Consider the following 16,716-nt stretch of genomic DNA (forward strand, 5'->3'; position numbering starts at 1 on the left):
GAAATCCACCTTTCAGGTGAGACCAACGGTCCATTTTCCCCAGGTAGCATGCCATCACGTGGGATGTACCAAAGAAGCTCTAGTAGGGAGGGACTATCTGCTGCCTAAACATGAAAAACAACCTGTGGCAGAACATGCCTTCCAAAAGAAGTGTCAGCAGGGGCATAGTGGTCTATCTTATAGAGCCTGATGAATGAGTCTGGGATAGACCATCACACCGCACTGCAATTATCTGCCAATGGTACATATGTTGTAAATGCAGCTGTGGTAGCTGCAGCCCTGGCAGAATGCATCGTGCTACTGAGAGACACTGGAAGGTTGAATGACTCACAGACCAGGTCAATGCAGGCGCACAACCAACAGGATAAGGTGGATTCTGCCACATTATTCGCATAAGGTCTAGGATGAAAGGATACAAATAAGGAATCCATTAGCCATACGTCTTGGGTATCCAAAGGAGGACCCTGCAGTTGTCTAGAAAATGTCACGCTTTCTTGAGCGAATGAACCAGGATTAGGACAAAAGGATGGGAGTCCAATGCCCTGGATACAGTGAAACGTAGAGCTTACTTTGGGCCAGAAAGATGTGTCTGGAAGTAAAACTACTGAGTCCCCATGAAAAGTGCAGAGATGGTGGCCAATGAGAGAGCTCAGAGATGGTGGGCCAATGAGAGAGATCCCAACTCTGACACCCATCTAGCCAAAGAGGTGTCCACTAGAGACAGGACTTTGAAAAACCACACCACAAGAATGCGGCCCGGGAGGGTCTGAGTGGGGGATGCTGCCATGCTTGCGGCACCTTCCATAAACTCCAGGGTGAAAGACTATGACATATTGCCAGAGCGAGCGAAGCAGCTCCCTTAAAAAAACACACGTTTAACCAGAGGGTGAAAGCCCATGGAGATACTTGTCGAATTAACATCCAAGGCCGAAGAGATAATAGAAGCCTGACGATGCAAGTTGTTGAGCTTCAATCCCATCTTCAAACTTTTATGAAGGAACAGTAATACCTGTTGGACTTTGTAAATTAGCTTTAGAAGGTTGTAGGCCCCGGAAGGCACAACAGCTGGAGGATGCCAACCACATACTCTGGTAAATTCTATTAGTCGACAGACATCTAGAAGGCAGGATGTCATCAACTGTGTCTTCTCAAACGCCAAGCTATCAGATTGTCACTTGGAATCCAGATGCTAAATCAGTCCCTGTGAGAGAAGATCTGGCTTCCTTGGCCACCTCCAAGGATGAGCAACTGATAAGGAGATCAGAGAATCAGGGCCGGTGTGGCCGGTACTGGGTTAGTAGAACTGAATGAACCTGTTGGCATCGAAGCTTCCTCAGTGTTCTACCTAGCAGGGGAATAGAAGGAGATGCATACAGGGGGACATCTGGTCAAGGAATCCAGAGAGCGTGAACGGACTCGGCCTTATCTCTAGACACCTGGCAAAAAACAAGAGAAACTGAGTGTTGTGGCTTGAGGCAAACAGAACCACTGGAAGAGTGCCGAAACAATGTTAGAGAAGGGGAAAAACTGCTGGAGGAACCTCCATTCCCTTTAATCTCTTGCTGCTTGCTGAGCCAATCTGCAGTGACCTTCAGAGCCCTGCTGAAGTGGTCTGCCTTCAAGGACAGCAGGTTTCTCTCAGAGCAGGTTTCTCTCAGCCCAATATAAAGAGCCCTGGTGCCCCATTGTCAGTTCGAATGCGGTTAGACACAGGTATTGTCTTGGTTGAAAGGGGCAAGGGACCAGATGGACTGCTTTCAACTCCAGTTCCACAAATTGAACAGTGAAGTGAGCCTTACCAAAAACTGTTTCGATACATTTAATATGGAATTTTAAACTGTTATAAGTTACCCAGGGCACTTCCGATGAGGGTCAGGACCTGACTGAACAGTCACCACCTTCCAAGATAACTGCACCTCAGCATGTATATGACTATGTGAGTAACCTTGAGTATAGTTATGCAAACTGAAACAGCGAAAAAGAAATGAGCCTTAACAAGGCTACATGGAATTTTGAACTGTCTTAAGTCGCCCAGGGATCTGCTGGTGAAGACTTAACTGAGCACCCTTCTGATGTAGGCTGTGAGATAAATGGAACTGATGGCTGCTAAAATGGCTACTGCTGCATATCACTGCACCATGCTTCAATAGTATTATCCATAAAAAACAGCACAGGGTGATCCGGCCATTGTTACACGCGCACGGTAGAGGGGAGCGGTACCAGGCAATATAATCAACGCACACACACAGGTAGAGGGGTGCGGTGGATTAGTGAGGACAAAAATGATCAAACACGGTAGAGGGGAGTGGTCTGACCTCTAATGAGCTCTAAATGCAGCCAAGAGCAAAAGTTAACCACACACAGTAGAGGGGTGTGGTAATTAGCTAGGCCAAAAATAACCACACACAATAGAGGGGAGTACTGTGACCTCTAATGAGCTCTAAATGCAGCCAATTCCTGATTAATCAACACACGCACAGGTAGAGGGGTGCAGTGGATTAGCGAGGCCAAAAAGGACCAAACACCATGGAGGGGAGTGGTCTGACCCCTAATGAGCTCTAAATGCAGCCAACAGCAAAAACTAACTGCACAGGTAGAGGGGAGCGGTGATTACTAAGGCCAAAAATAGCCACCCACAGTAGAGTGAAGTGGTGTTTGAAGCCAGAACTGACACATATCATGCTTGCCTGGCAGCCATTGGGGTAGACAAGTGCTTAGTTTTGGCCACAGCCTTGGAGTGATGACTGGAAGGCTTGCGCTTTGTAGACCTGTGTGCGATGGGGCCTTGCACTGCTGTGTTGCCACTTGTGTTTGGGCTGTGTCTGGCATTTGATCAGCCATATTATACACGCACAAGAGTGAAGGGTGCAGTATTTGATGTCAACACACGCACCAGAAGGGGGTGCGCTGTGAATAAGGAGCACTGGTACACGCCCATGGATGAGGGGAGCGGTACAGCCCTAAGTGCACTACTAGCTGTGAAGTAACTGAGGAAGAGGAAGCTTCCAGTGGCTTGGACGAGACACAAACCGTGCCCACTTGGCAGCCAGCTGAGAAGAGAAGCACTTTGTCTTGGCAGCAGCCCTAGAGTGGTTCTTGGAGGACTAGTGCCTGGAGGCCATGCATTTGATTGCCTTGGCCTCATGACAGATTGAGATGTTGTGGTGGAAACACAATGCTTAGGCACGCCTAAACACCCACACAGATGCACATTATAGAGAGGTGTGGTGAAAGGACACTTAGACCCATGCACACGGTAGGGGGTGCAGTGAGTTAGCACTTAAGACACACACGTGATTTCACTCCCAGACGCACGCACATAGTAGAGGGGTGCAGAATTGTCACACTCGAACCCTGTAGAGGGATGCATGGAATTAGGGGCTAAGGCCACATGCTCAGTTAAGAGGTGCAGCACAGCCCCGACAGTGTGTAATTATGCTTTCCTTCCTTTCCCATTTAATTCATTCATTCATTCATTCATTCATTCATTTATCTTTGAAATTAATCTATATATGCCCCATAGATGATAACTGCCCTCAATCTAGCAGAGGTTGAGAGAGAAATCAAGGAGGGCTAAAAAACGAAGAAGACTAAAAAATCCTTCAAGAAAAAGAAAAAAGGCAGGAAATTCTGAAAACAAGATAGCAGACAGGAGGGCTAAAGGCGCAAAACACTGCCAAAATAGTGGGCAATAAAAAGGGGCGGGAAGCACCAACTGCCCAGCACCGCCTCCTCCGTAACCTCCAGGAGACTCCAAGGGGCTCACCTCTGCCTCAAGCACCATCGCCCCCGTGGCCAAAACGGAGCTGCAGATGTGAGCTCCTGAAGGGGGAAGAGACCAGATGCGCTGGTAAACGCTGCCGCCCCCCTGCCAAACCAGAGGTGCTCTGAAGTGGGGGAGCCTAGAAAGAGCAGACCACGAGCTACAGTGAAAGCCAGAGACTGAAGCCCCCCCCACGCAAAAAGGAGGAACCACATGGCCAAAACAGAGCTGCAAGTGCGAGCTCCTGGAGGGGGGAAGAGACGAGACACACTGGTAAGCGCTGCCGCCCCGGCTGGCCAAACCAGAGCCGCTCTGAAGGGGGTGGAGCTGTGACCTGCGGTGAAAGCTGCCAGCTGGAGCTGCCGCTACCAAGGAGGGGAACTGTGGGGCCAATATGGAGCTGCAGATGTGAGCTCCTAAAGGTGGGAAGAAACTGAACATTCTGGCAAGCCAGCTGCCCTCGCAGCCAAACCGAGGCTGCTCTGAAGGAGGGAAGCATGAAGCTCCAACGGCCAAAAAGGAGGTAAGAACTGCAGGGCTGCAGCTGTGAGCACAGCTGGGTGGGTGGAGAAGAGGTGGAACAAGCTAGTCCCGAAAAGGCCGAATAGACACTCCACAACGCCCCAAAACCAGAAAGAACAAACACACAGAGCACACAACTCACGACACGAAATATGAAAAAGGAACAGCCTCGGATGAAGGCAAGAATGAACTGCAGTGGGAGGGGCTAGAGTAGCCCAGGTCTTGACTTTAGTACATTCTTGCCTTCAGACACTAGAATCAGTGGTTCTTAACCTGGGGTGACACTTTTTCTAGGGGTGCAAGGCGTTGTTCAAGAGATTCTAAAAATTCATTTAAATAAAAGCAGAAAATGAACTATACAACCAAAGATTTTGGAAAACTGTCATTTATAAATAAAAAATGAATGGTATTTTTTCAGGGGGTGCGAGAGCATATTTTGGAAATCCAAGGGGTGCTGGCAGTGGAAAAGGTTAAGAACCACTGCACTAGATGGTACCATAACCCACGTGATGGCATGCTACCTCGGGAAAACAGGGATTTAGTACCCTGTGGAAATAGTTCATTTCTGTTTTGACACAGAAATAAGATTAATAGAAGTAATTTAAGGGGGGGGAGGAGTTCCACTCTCCAGCTGCATTACTGTGGACAAAAAACACAAGACACATTTGCACCATACATTTAAAGCACTATCATACCACTACAAAAACACAACTTCCCCCAAAGAATCATGGGAACTGGGTGCGGAGATATATTAGGAGACCCCTATTCCCCTCACAGAATTATCAGAGTGGTTTAACAATAAATTACACTTCCCAGGGAATTCTGAGAATTGTAGCTCTGTGCTTTAAATGTATGGTACAGATGCAGCCATAGCACATACGGCCTTAGTATGTACAAGTGACACAAGCCAAAACTACTTGGTCAGATAAAGTTTATATCCTGTACCACATACTTCAGATATGCTTCAGATTAAGTAATATTTGTAAACGTGGAGAATCATCCTGTGCTAAATTCTCCACTAAGGTGAAGGTTCTTCAATTGTCGTAGTGAGTTTCCCAAACCAAAGATAATGTGCTTAAATCTCTCCCTGCATTTAACAATTCTCAATAGTGATGGGAGCAAGCTGTGTTCTGTTGGACTTGAAGTCTATTACTTTTCTCCCTGCATAGCAAGGGAATTTAAGGACCTCACCAGACATTTATTCTGTACTTTGAATAATAGAGGTGCTGGTCTTTGGCTTACTCAAGCCTTCACCACGCCTGATTTTCCCAGAGAAGAGAAAATAATCTGAACTGGTATAACATACATGGAATGTCCCTACCATGAGTGATGCCACCCCCCAAAAGGCACAGAGGGTCTGTCAAGTGCATCTTGGGGGAACAGGACATTATGGGGCTTGGTGCCCATTGAGAGGAGCAAGATGATTCATAAACCTGTTGAGGAGCACAGTATTATTATTCAGCTGACCAACAAATACCCTCATGAATGTTTTTTCTTCCTCTTTTCCTCTCACAACCTAGATCCCTGTTTGTGTCTGGCTCAAGGGAGGGCTGAGGCAACAGGTGCCCCTCAAGCCAGGGAGTTCTCTCATATCCCCAAAGTCTTGTGGACCCTGAAGACCTGCATCTGAATGAGAACAAGGTGGCAAAGTTCTTGTTGGTAGAGAATCCCTCACCCTGCCTCCGCCTCTCATTTCCTTTTCTCTTCCTTGCCCTTCCTCCTGTTGTATCCTCAGTTTTCTACAGGCTACTCTTCCTTACTCCTCCCTGCTCCACTGCTGCCACCAAGACCCATTAATTGCTTTCCCAGTTTTCCAGATCAGTTTGAAGCCTCTCAGTGCCTACTGACTCTGAGTGTTGCAAGCCACAAGCAAAATGAGTGGAATCCATAGCAGCATGGCTGCAATTAGCAGGTGCCTTATGGGCAGCTCTGTTGCTACAGGGCTCAAGAGTAGTTTGGTCGCTCTGTACATTCCAAAAATCAGTAGACCACATGCAAGGGCTATCCCAGGCAGGATTTCCAGTTGTAAGGCACTGTGTCATGGCCTACTCCAGGGGATCATGCCTAACGCATTTGTAGCACAGAATTTGGGATGGGGTCCATACACATGGTTGCCGCCCCAATTCCATTTGTACACATGGAAACCTCTATACTATTTCCAAACATGGAACCTAGGAACTAGAACTAGATAATCCCCATTTGTCTATGATACAAATTAGAGAGAAATTCATGAACAAAATTTTCTTCCTTTACATATTCTGCTAAAGGTGGCTGGACCAAACAGTATTTTGAAGAGAATAGCTACCTCAAATGTTCAGCTTATAAGTCTAATGTTTAAATTTATGTAATACATTTAAATCAGTATTACCTAAAAGAATCTTCTCGCAAAAATTACAATATATACTTCAGTTTTCAATATCACTCCATCTCCCTATATCATCTACAATATTGTTCAAAGAAGGGAAAAACAATTTCAAGGAAGCTTTACACATTAGCAACGTACTTCACATTTCTTCATGGGAAGGGAAAAAAATAGTGTGCATTAGGGATTTGAGTGTAAACTCAGAATATGCCTCTGTAATACCTTTGTTGGATGTCAGATCCCACACAAAAAGGTTAGCAGTGACACATTAAAAGAAAGATTAAGATTAGCTGTAAGGCGTGCATTTCATGATTTCTATCATGATTGTTTGAAGTGATTTTGTCAGAATAATTCTAATTTTAAATATTTTACATTATTCTGGTACACAATGATTACCTTGTAGTTCTCCAATAATTTCTGATCCATGACTCCTATCCCTTCGTTCTACTTCCAGTGCAGCTTGAAGTTGATAATAATCTTTTTCTACTTGTAATTTTGTGCTTTCCAGGATTCTGCATCTCTCTTGTAGCTCTCTATTGAGGGATTCAAACTGACTTACTGACTTGCTCATTTCTGTGTGACTTTTTCTCAACCTTGCTGCAGTATCCGACTCTGTCCTCAGTAAATCATTGGCCTCTTCAAGCTGTTGGCAGGGGGAAGGCGATTTAGAAAAAGTAATGAGGATAGCATACAATGAATACATCCAGCAATTTTGCATTTATCCTAAATGGATAATTTGGGAGGGAAAGCAGTTGTAGGTACAGAAAATTGCTTACTTGCTTTTGCAGATGTGTTATTTTTTCATTTGTAATATGTGAATGCTGACTAATTTTTTTTAAGTCTTCCAACTGATCTTTTAATGTTGACACTAGATGCAAAAGGAAAATATAAATATGAATATACATGTTTCTTGAAAAGTGTACATACACACACACACACATTAATTTAGTTCTGTTACATGAACAAACACATACCAACATATTTCATAACATATTGTCATATATCTGATCAATCCAGCCGTATGTTGCCTTTCATCATTGGAAAAAAAATATTACATCTCACCTAAAGAATAATAAGGTCAAATATAGATGGGGTACGTATGTCGTTTAAACTTTCTATACTGCATAAAGGAGAACGGCTATTAGAACTATCAAATAGGCTCAGCAGATGACAGAAAATCTCAAACTATCTCTGTTGAGCCTCAGCTAAACCAGAATGGACAGGGAAGGGGGAGGCATAAGTTTCAGGCACCTCCGCCGCCAGAGGAAGCAGAGTTGGGAATTGTTGAGTCTGGACAGGACCTTGCGGGTGGGGGTCAGCCTGCACACCAGCCAATTCCCACGGTTACCGCACTCTCAGAGGAACAGAGAGCGCCGCCCCCAGCTGATGCAGAAGACTTGTTGGGGAAAAGCTCCAGAGACAGTGCCAGCTCCTCCCTTGCCAAGCAGTTCCCAGGAGGATTCCAGTGTGGCACAGCCCCCTGATCTTGAGCCTGTTGCTCAGGAGCAGGTGTCTTCCGATGAGCCGTTGGAAGCACGCCCTCTGTGCCCGCGCTCCCGCCGCCGCAAGAAACGGACAGGGCAAAGACAGGAATTACATAGGAGTCAGAGATTATGTTCGAAAACGTTCCCTTCATAAGCTTGCCGCTTAAAGTGAGGAGTCATTGAGTCAACTTCCTTCACACGCTGCACAGCATGTCTAGAGTATAGTTAGGGATTCTAGTGAGTTAGCGCAGGGTTTCCTATGAAGCGCAATGCTTTTGATGTATCCATTACTCTAATAAAACGAGATTTACTTGCACCCACACTTCAGCCTCATTCTTTCGCCTCTGGACGGGATAATCTCTTACGTTTTCAAAAATCAGTAAGATCCCAAGCTTACAAAAAGGTGAAGATCAGTAAGGAAATGAATGGAGAGAATCAAGGGAAGGAAATAGTTTTGGAGGAGACCAACATATTTAAATAAAATGATAGAAAAAGAGACTCGACATCAGGATAAATACAGAATCATAGTATAGACAGATTGACGAACTTAACAATTTTTTTCTTTTCTCTTTTTTCTGGATTCTCTCATTTAAACAAAGCTGTGTGCATGTGTGCATGCAGTTGTCTGTGCACATGTACATTTATATGTATTATTAAATAAAAAGAAATGTCGCTAGTTAAATATGTTCTGAATGTTAATGGATTGAATCAAGTGAAAAGGAAAAAAATCTTGCAATGAATAAAAAGGCAAACAGTACATATCATTTGTTTAGTGAAAACACATACAGCACAGAAGGATGATCAGTTCTTGAATAGCTTATGCAGAGAACAGGGATATTATTCCTGTGCAAAAAATGCAAGGAAGTTGCAATATATGTTATGAGTGGGGAAAATGGGAAAATAAAGATCTTTATAGAGACCAGTAGAGCAGGTTTGCTATTGTTAAGGGCACTCTGAATAATAAACTAATAACTATGGTAGCTCTGTATGCCCCAAATCATACTCAAGCTGAGTTCTATTCAAATGTCTTGAAGGAGATAGATATGTTTAGAGGAGAGTTAATCTTGACTGGTAATCTGAATTCATCTGTAAACCCCTAAAAGGATAGATCTCTAAACAGAGGTAATAATATTAGCTGGTTCCCCAGGAATTTGCAGTTTTAGATAGCACAATGGAAGTTGGTGGACATACGGAGATGTAGGAATCTGAATAAAAAAGATTATTCATATTACTCAGCAAGACATAATTCATACTCAAGGATAGCCTATATATTTGTGTCTCCAGAGTTGTGTTTTGGGGATGCTAAAGCTCAGATTGATATCAGGTTAGTCTCAGACCACTCTTCAGTTAATATCAAATGGCCCAACTGGAATTGAAACATAGGTGATAGAATTTGGAGACTGGATCCTACAACTATACAAGAGAGGGAGATATATAATCAGATTTGGAAAGAAATTGATGAATATTTTAGGTTGAATCAGGGATCTGTTCAAGACTTAGCTGTATTAAGTGACACATTTAAATCTGTGATATGTGGTGTGATTATAACAACAGGGAAGAAAGAAGATATAGAGAATATATATAGAGGATGTAATTGGTTAGAGCAGTCTTTCCCAACCTTTAGGTCCCCAGGTGTTGCTGGTCTACAATTCCAATCATTCCTGATCACTGGCTATGCAGGCTGGGGCTGATGGGAGTTGTAGTCCCACAACATACGAGGACCCAAATGTTGGGAAAGGCTAAGTTAAGGATGTAACTGATTTGGAAATGCAACATGAAACAGATCGTTTTGATACCATGTATGAGCGTCTTGGAGTCACAAGAAATCAATTAAATCTACTCTCCAAGCTGAAGGAGTGTTAGCATTTGTAAAACAAAGATAGTAAGCAGGACAGGCTTACTGGCATGGCAACTAGTATAAAACAAAAATAAAATTTAACACCGATACTGGAAAAGAACTTGGGGCAGAAAACAAAAAAAGTGGAAGAAGGGTGCTTTTAAAAAATATTATAGCAAACTATATGCAACTCAGCAACGTCAACAAGAAGAAATAACTAAATTTCTAGACGATTTTCATTTACCAGGTTTCTCATTATTAGATAACCAAGAATTAGATAAACCTGTAACAAAAGAAATCATAAATTACATAAAAATGCAGGAAAAAACAAATCTCCAGGTCTAGATGGGTTGGGTATAGAATTTTATCATCTTTATAAAGATGAACTGGCCCCCAGATTGAAAGATCTATATAAGGACAAGCAAAAATAGTCCTAATCTTAAAAGAAAGGGAAAAAACTCACAAGCGTAGAATAATGCAGACCTATTAATGTGGATTATAGGATTTTGACTGAAGTTTTGACAGAGGTTGAATGAGATCATAGGTAAATATGCCAAATCTGATCATACGGGCTTCATGAAAAGACAACAATTAAATATATACGTCAGGAAGGCACTAAATATAAGTCATTAAACTCAGATAAGTAGGATTCCGACTTTATTTCTGTTCTTAGATGCCACTAAAGCCTTTGACAGGTAGAGTAGTTATACCTTTAAAGTTCATTCAATATGTTAAAACTCTCTTTATAAACCAACAGCAAAATTACTAATAAACAGACAGTTAACAAACAAATCAGGATTTAAAAGAGGGGAAAGATAGGAGTATCCTATGTCATCTTTATGGTTTGGCTCTTGTTGCCAAGCTTCTAACTGCTTCAATTAGGAGGGATTCTTTGATTCACAGGATAAGAATAAAGAACAGACAAATTAAGATCATGCTGTGTACAAATGACATCACTGGAAAATCCAAGAACCTCACTCTCTCATGTTTTAGGAATTATAGAAGTGTTTGGGGGGGGAATCTGGCTATGATGAAAATAAGCAAAAAATGGAAGTGATCACAATTTGGATATACAGTAGGGCCCCACTCATATGGCGGGTTACGTTCCAGACCCCCACCTAAAAGCGAAAGCCGCCGAAAAGTGGAACTCCATCAATAAAATGGTGCCCAACGCCCAAAAAATGCCGTAAAAGCAGAACAAGCACCGTATGAGTGGGGCCTTACTCTAATTACTCTAATTGAAAGCTGCTGTATTAGCGGAACGCCAAAAAGTGGCCATCGAAAAGCGGGGCCCTACTGTAAATGAAAAGAATTATATAACACTGCAATATGGATTGAAGGTATCAAACAAATATGTGAGATATCTAGGGATTAAATTGGTGATGTAAAAAACATTGCTAAATTTAATTCTGATGCTTTAGTTCTGTCAATACTGAGCTAGAAAGATGGAGAAAGCTGAATTTATCATGGCTGGCAAGAGTAAATGCAGTACAAATGACGATCTTCCCAATTTCTATTCTTATTTGTAGCATTACCTTTGGCAATTGATTTTAGAGAACTGAAAAGTTGGCAGAAGATCTTAGATAATTATATATGGATGGAGAAAAGGCCCAGAATTGATAATATTACTATACAATTCTTGAAACAGTTGGGAGGTCTAGGTGTTCCTAATTTAAGGAAGTATTAGGAAGCAGCTCAGCTAACTTGGCTGAGATTATGAGCATACTGGGAAGAGAATGAGGGTTTATATAATGTTGAGCAACTCTTTGTTGAACCTTCACTAGCCTCATTGATGTGGGCTTCAAGGAGAGAGAGAGGTCAGATCTTGGAGCGTAATATAATTCCATTTCAATAATTAAAAACGTGGGATAGATATAAATCAAAACTTAGATTAAATATCTCCCAAATTGTCTCAGTTACGAGAAATCAGACTTAAAGGATAATGCAAGCGTCAGATTTGGGGGAAAGGGAGAAAAATATTATGTTTACAGAGGCAAAGATCATACGGGCAAAGAAGTGGAAATCTCACCATAGAGGGAATATATGATAAAATGCCTGGAATTGGCAGTAACAGAGAAATTAATGGGGTTAGTAAAAAAGAAGAGAGGATCTGTATTGAGCCATATTAAAACACAGGTACACCCCAGTGATAATTCTGAAAACATTGTTAATATTTTCACACTGTTCAAAAACTATCCTATAAAAAGGAAATACAACTTACCTTCATTTTCTATATTTCGACGTTTCTCATTCTCCTGTTCAACTTTTCTTTGATATTCACTTATTCTGTGTTGCAGAAGCATATTTTCCTTTTCAACCTGAGTAACAGTTGATTCCAAATTTTTTCTCTGACTGCCCTGTAAGTTGTACACTAACATTAAGCTGTTAGCAAGCCAGGATTTTTAGTATAAAAATAAAACTGTAATCATTCCCATTAATCTGTCAGTTAATAACAAGTTATTTAATTTTATTTAGGAAATTCATTAATATCTGGGGAAAATTATCACAGTTTATTATAAAATAGAGCAATAAATACAATAAATTTGTTACATGCTTTTTAAAATACTGTAATAACTGGCATGACTTATCTACATGTTGGCTTTTTTTACCATCAGTAGAGACGTGCTCATCAATTTGACATGGTAGAGCGGACTGCATCCAGGGAGTAGGGTATTGAAACTGTCCCTCAATAACATCATTATTACAACTGAGATGAGGTGACCAAGATCTTGGCAAAAGACTCTCTCTAGAAGGAGCCCCATCGTGGTGCAAGTCTTTACTTTCCTCATTCTCCCAAAAAGGAGAAGAATCCTTCAGGCAGAGATTTATTCTATTTGTTATAATTATTTATAGACGCTCTGAACAAAGATGCAGGGGATGGTTTCCTCAGCTAGCACAGAAACTCTGAAAAGCCAGAGATTAGGATACAAAAGGTTTCCTCTTTTCCTTTGTATGCTCTGATCCCTTTCCTTTTCTGCTACTTTCCACATAGGAAAAGCAACCAGGAATAAATACAAAGTTGGGTGGACAACAACTGTATCAAACCCTTGGGAGAAGCTACAATATTTGTACTATTCTGTCAAATGCCACTAATCCTCAAGAAGCAACAACCAAAGTAAAGAAATCCCACGGAAGGAAATCTCACTCAAACTATGTAAATTAGACACTTTTCACAGATACACACCTTAAAGGATCAGCATTATCAACTATTATTAGCTGTGACAGTTATAGTACATGATCAAACCTTCATTTTCAGGAAGTATGAATAGCAAATGCTGGCACCAAGCAAAAACAAATGTTACACTCATGCCATGTTTATTAGACAAGATGGACCTTTTTTTCCTAACATGGCAAAGTTCTTATATCCTCTTCCAAATCATTGGCTCTCACCCAGAGAAATCCCCATTCCACCATTTATTTATTTATTTTATTGTTTATTTATTATTTGATTTATATCCTGCCCTTCCTGCCAGCAGGAGCCCAGGGCAGCAAACATTTAACACTCAGTTTTCCTGAATTGAGATCCGAATTATACAATCAGGAAGATGATTTGGTAGAAACGATTCTGGAGTATCACATCACATTGCTTTTGGGAAAATAAACTTTTCCCCAAAAAAAGTAAAAACCTCCCCGCATCAGCAAGCTAGCACATCAGAAAGGTTCCCGACAAGCTCTTTTCTATCACATACACTCTGGAGTGGCACAATCCCCGAAAAACACTATGTGACTTTGGTGAATAGGTAGATCGGCCTCCTTTGTAATCTTAGCATCTAAAAATACATCATATAAAAATGCAACGTATCAGTAAGTCTGTCCCCATACACTCCTATTCACTTCAACATGAAAATTGTATTATATGCAATTCTGTCAAATGCCACTAACCCTTAGGAAAAGAACAAGTGATGGAAGTAAAGAAATCACATATGTGTAAATAAATTTCTAACACAGTTATTTAAAAAACAGGAAAGGCTAATTCTAACAAAAAAATCACTTACCTCTTCATCTAATTCCTTTACGATCTTGTCTAGTTTAATGTTTGACATTCTATAAAAAAGAAATTATATTAAATATGACCCAGTTTAACTCAACTACGCTGCAATAACTCACTTAAACAAGGCCATGAATTCAGATTCAAGTGACCAAAACTCTGTGGCAGAATAGGTCATGGCCAACCTATTATTGAGTATGGTGCAATAACAGATACATGATGTGTGACACTGATATCCCAGTTGCCTAGGAATTTGAAATATTTTATTATTTCTACATAGGATGGGCACCTAAGATCTTATACTAGTTTCAAAATATTTGAAGCTGCCACGAAGAAATATGAAATATTGTATAGCAGCCATATATATGTAGCCTAGCAGAGTCTAAACATCTGAGATGGAGACTAACATGCCCCCTCCTTGCTGAACTTCAGGCACATGACAAAGACTTTCTTATTCCAGCAGGCATTTTAAGGTAGTGTTGAGGTTTATGTTTATTTATTTATTTTATTCGATTTTTATACCGCCCAAAGCCAGAGGCTCTCTGTGTTGGGCTGGTGACCAGTTGGCATTACTGTCTCTAGTAGTTTTCCATGAAGCCTGCAAGTGTGAAGACGTAACTGTGGTTAAGGGGGAGTTATGTCTATGATCTGTCTGGGAACGGACTGCCAGGGTCGTTGCTATGGTAGCCATCTGATAACGACTGGGAAAGTTCTAACAGAGACTATGTGTTGTGCTCTTCTGAATTATGCCTCTGAGCTGAGAGGCTGTCTAGTGTGTTCATCTATGGAGAGAGATGTACCCAGAAGGGGGGGTGACTGAAGAATCTCTACATGTATTTTACTCTTAAGCCTCTGGCCTTAATGTCTTTCAATAAAGACTCTTACATGATTTAAATGCTCTGAAGAAGTCTTCTTGCTCAACTTAACTCCAACGTAATGTATGCTGTTTCACACAACGCACACAAGCCAACAGTGGTAGCAGAGGATGGTTACGCTCCACAGCGCATTACACCGGAGTAAGTTGCTGGTCTGAAAGACAGACGGAGTTCCAGGGAGGGCAGCGTGATTGAACCAGACGGAGGTGAGCAACATGGCTGTAAACCTGTCTGGGGGAGGCTTGCCGATGGAACGACTTAATGAGGAGAATTTTGCCAGCTGGAAGCCGAGGATGAGGGCTTTGCTGATAACAGAGGATTTATGGGACGTGATTGAAGAGAAACCCCCGGTGGTATTGACCGCGGCCTGGAAGCGTCGAGACCAGAGGGCGCAGGCGTTTATAATCTTGGCTCTATCGGATTCTCAACTGATGTGTGTGAGAGATGAGCAGTCGGCTAAACAGATCTGGGACGCGTTGCAGGAATTGTCCCAGGAATGGCAGCGGAGGCAGGAGGCGCTGAGAGCCCAGCCGGTGGGAGCTGTCAGAAGCAAGGCGGAGAAATGTGCCGAACCGGAGCAGGCTGCCGAAAGCAGACAGGAAAACAAGCGGGAGCAACAGAGGCTGAAGTCTTGTTTTGCCTGTTTGGCCCGTGGGCATCTCCGTAAAGATTGTCCAGTCAAGCGAAACTCCAGGGACGGAGACTTGAAGCAGGGAAGTGTGAACTTTGTTTGTAAACAGAAGTCTAAAGACTTGGAACAAATTAACTTTATTGTCGACAGCGGAGCAAGCCATATACTAATTAAAGACAGGAGTCTGTTTTACACGTCTACAGATGAGCAGGATTTTGTGTTACTTGCTGATGGATCACGGAAATCCGTGAAAGCACGTGGTCTGATTAAATTTGACAAGCTTGGAATTATGACAAGCTGTTTGTTTGTTCCGGATTTGGCTCATAATATTTTATCAGTGGGCAAACTGGTGAGTTGTCAATTTTCAGTCTGGTTTGATAAAGGAAAATGTTGGGTGCAAAGAGGAGAAAATGTTGTCTGTCAGGGTTTCATGACACAAGGGCAGTTTAAAATGACCGTGGGTGTGAAGTGTGCTAATGCCTTGAGTTTAATGGGGTGGAAAGGGAATGACCACCAGAGCTGTAAGAAGACAGCTGTTAAAAGCACACAGCCACAGTATTCATGTAATGCAGTCAGGCTGATGCCTGAAAGAGTGCATCGCAGCCGAGTTTACAAGCCACAGGGTAAGAGACGTGGCAAACGTGCACCTAGAGCACAAGAGAATGCATATTTCAAAGTTTGGTGTCCAGAAACACAGCAGTTAATTCTGAGCAGAAGCATTAAAGTTGCAGAAAAACCTTGGGATCAAAGGGAGCAACTGAGCAGGCAGGTGGACACAAAGAATTTGGGGCCTGTCACACACTATTTAGGCACGGATATTGTGCGTGCAGAAGACGGAAGCATAACATTGAGTCAGGAAAGTAAAATAAATCAGATCATAGAAGAATGCAACATGACAGAATGCAATGTTGTGAAGACTCCAATGGTTGTGGCTTTCCAACAGAATGTGCAGGAGACGCCTTGTACAGATCCTGAGAAGTACAGGCGCATAATAGGGAAATTGCAATATTTGGTGAAGGTGTCTCGCCCAGACATATGTAATGCAGTCAGTATTTTAAGCCGGAAGGTAGAGCATCCTTCAGAGGCTGACTGGCAAGGGATTAAAAGGATAGTGCGTTATCTGAAAGGCACGAAGACAAAGGGTCTGGTTTTGTCAGGAGCAAAGACAGGAGGTCTTGAATGTTTTGTGGATGCAGATCATGCAGGGGAGCTGAGCAGTCGTAAGTCAACCTCTGGCATAGTTGTGATGTGGCA

The 16,716-nt window shown here is 42.2% G+C and overlaps 1 protein-coding gene across 4 annotated transcripts in view; it reads right to left on the bottom strand.

Moving 5' to 3' along the window:
• Nucleotides 1-16,716, bottom strand: part of ROCK1 (Rho associated coiled-coil containing protein kinase 1) — a 194,678-nt gene that overhangs the window by 80,789 nt on the left and 97,173 nt on the right. For all 4 annotated transcript variants that reach the window (XM_061596599.1, XM_061596608.1, XM_061596617.1 and 1 more), the window contains 4 exons: nt 13,964-14,012; nt 12,190-12,325; nt 7,424-7,515; nt 7,044-7,290 (listed from right to left, as the gene is read on the bottom strand). In XM_061596599.1, the coding sequence (XP_061452583.1) occupies nt 7,044-7,290; nt 7,424-7,515; nt 12,190-12,325; nt 13,964-14,012 (524 nt within the window). The remainder of the gene's footprint in view (nt 1-7,043; nt 7,291-7,423; nt 7,516-12,189; nt 12,326-13,963; nt 14,013-16,716) is intronic.

This window comes from Rhineura floridana, chromosome 1 (genome assembly GCF_030035675.1).
Source record: "Rhineura floridana isolate rRhiFlo1 chromosome 1, rRhiFlo1.hap2, whole genome shotgun sequence".
Taxonomy (NCBI): Eukaryota; Metazoa; Chordata; class Lepidosauria; order Squamata; family Rhineuridae; genus Rhineura; species Rhineura floridana.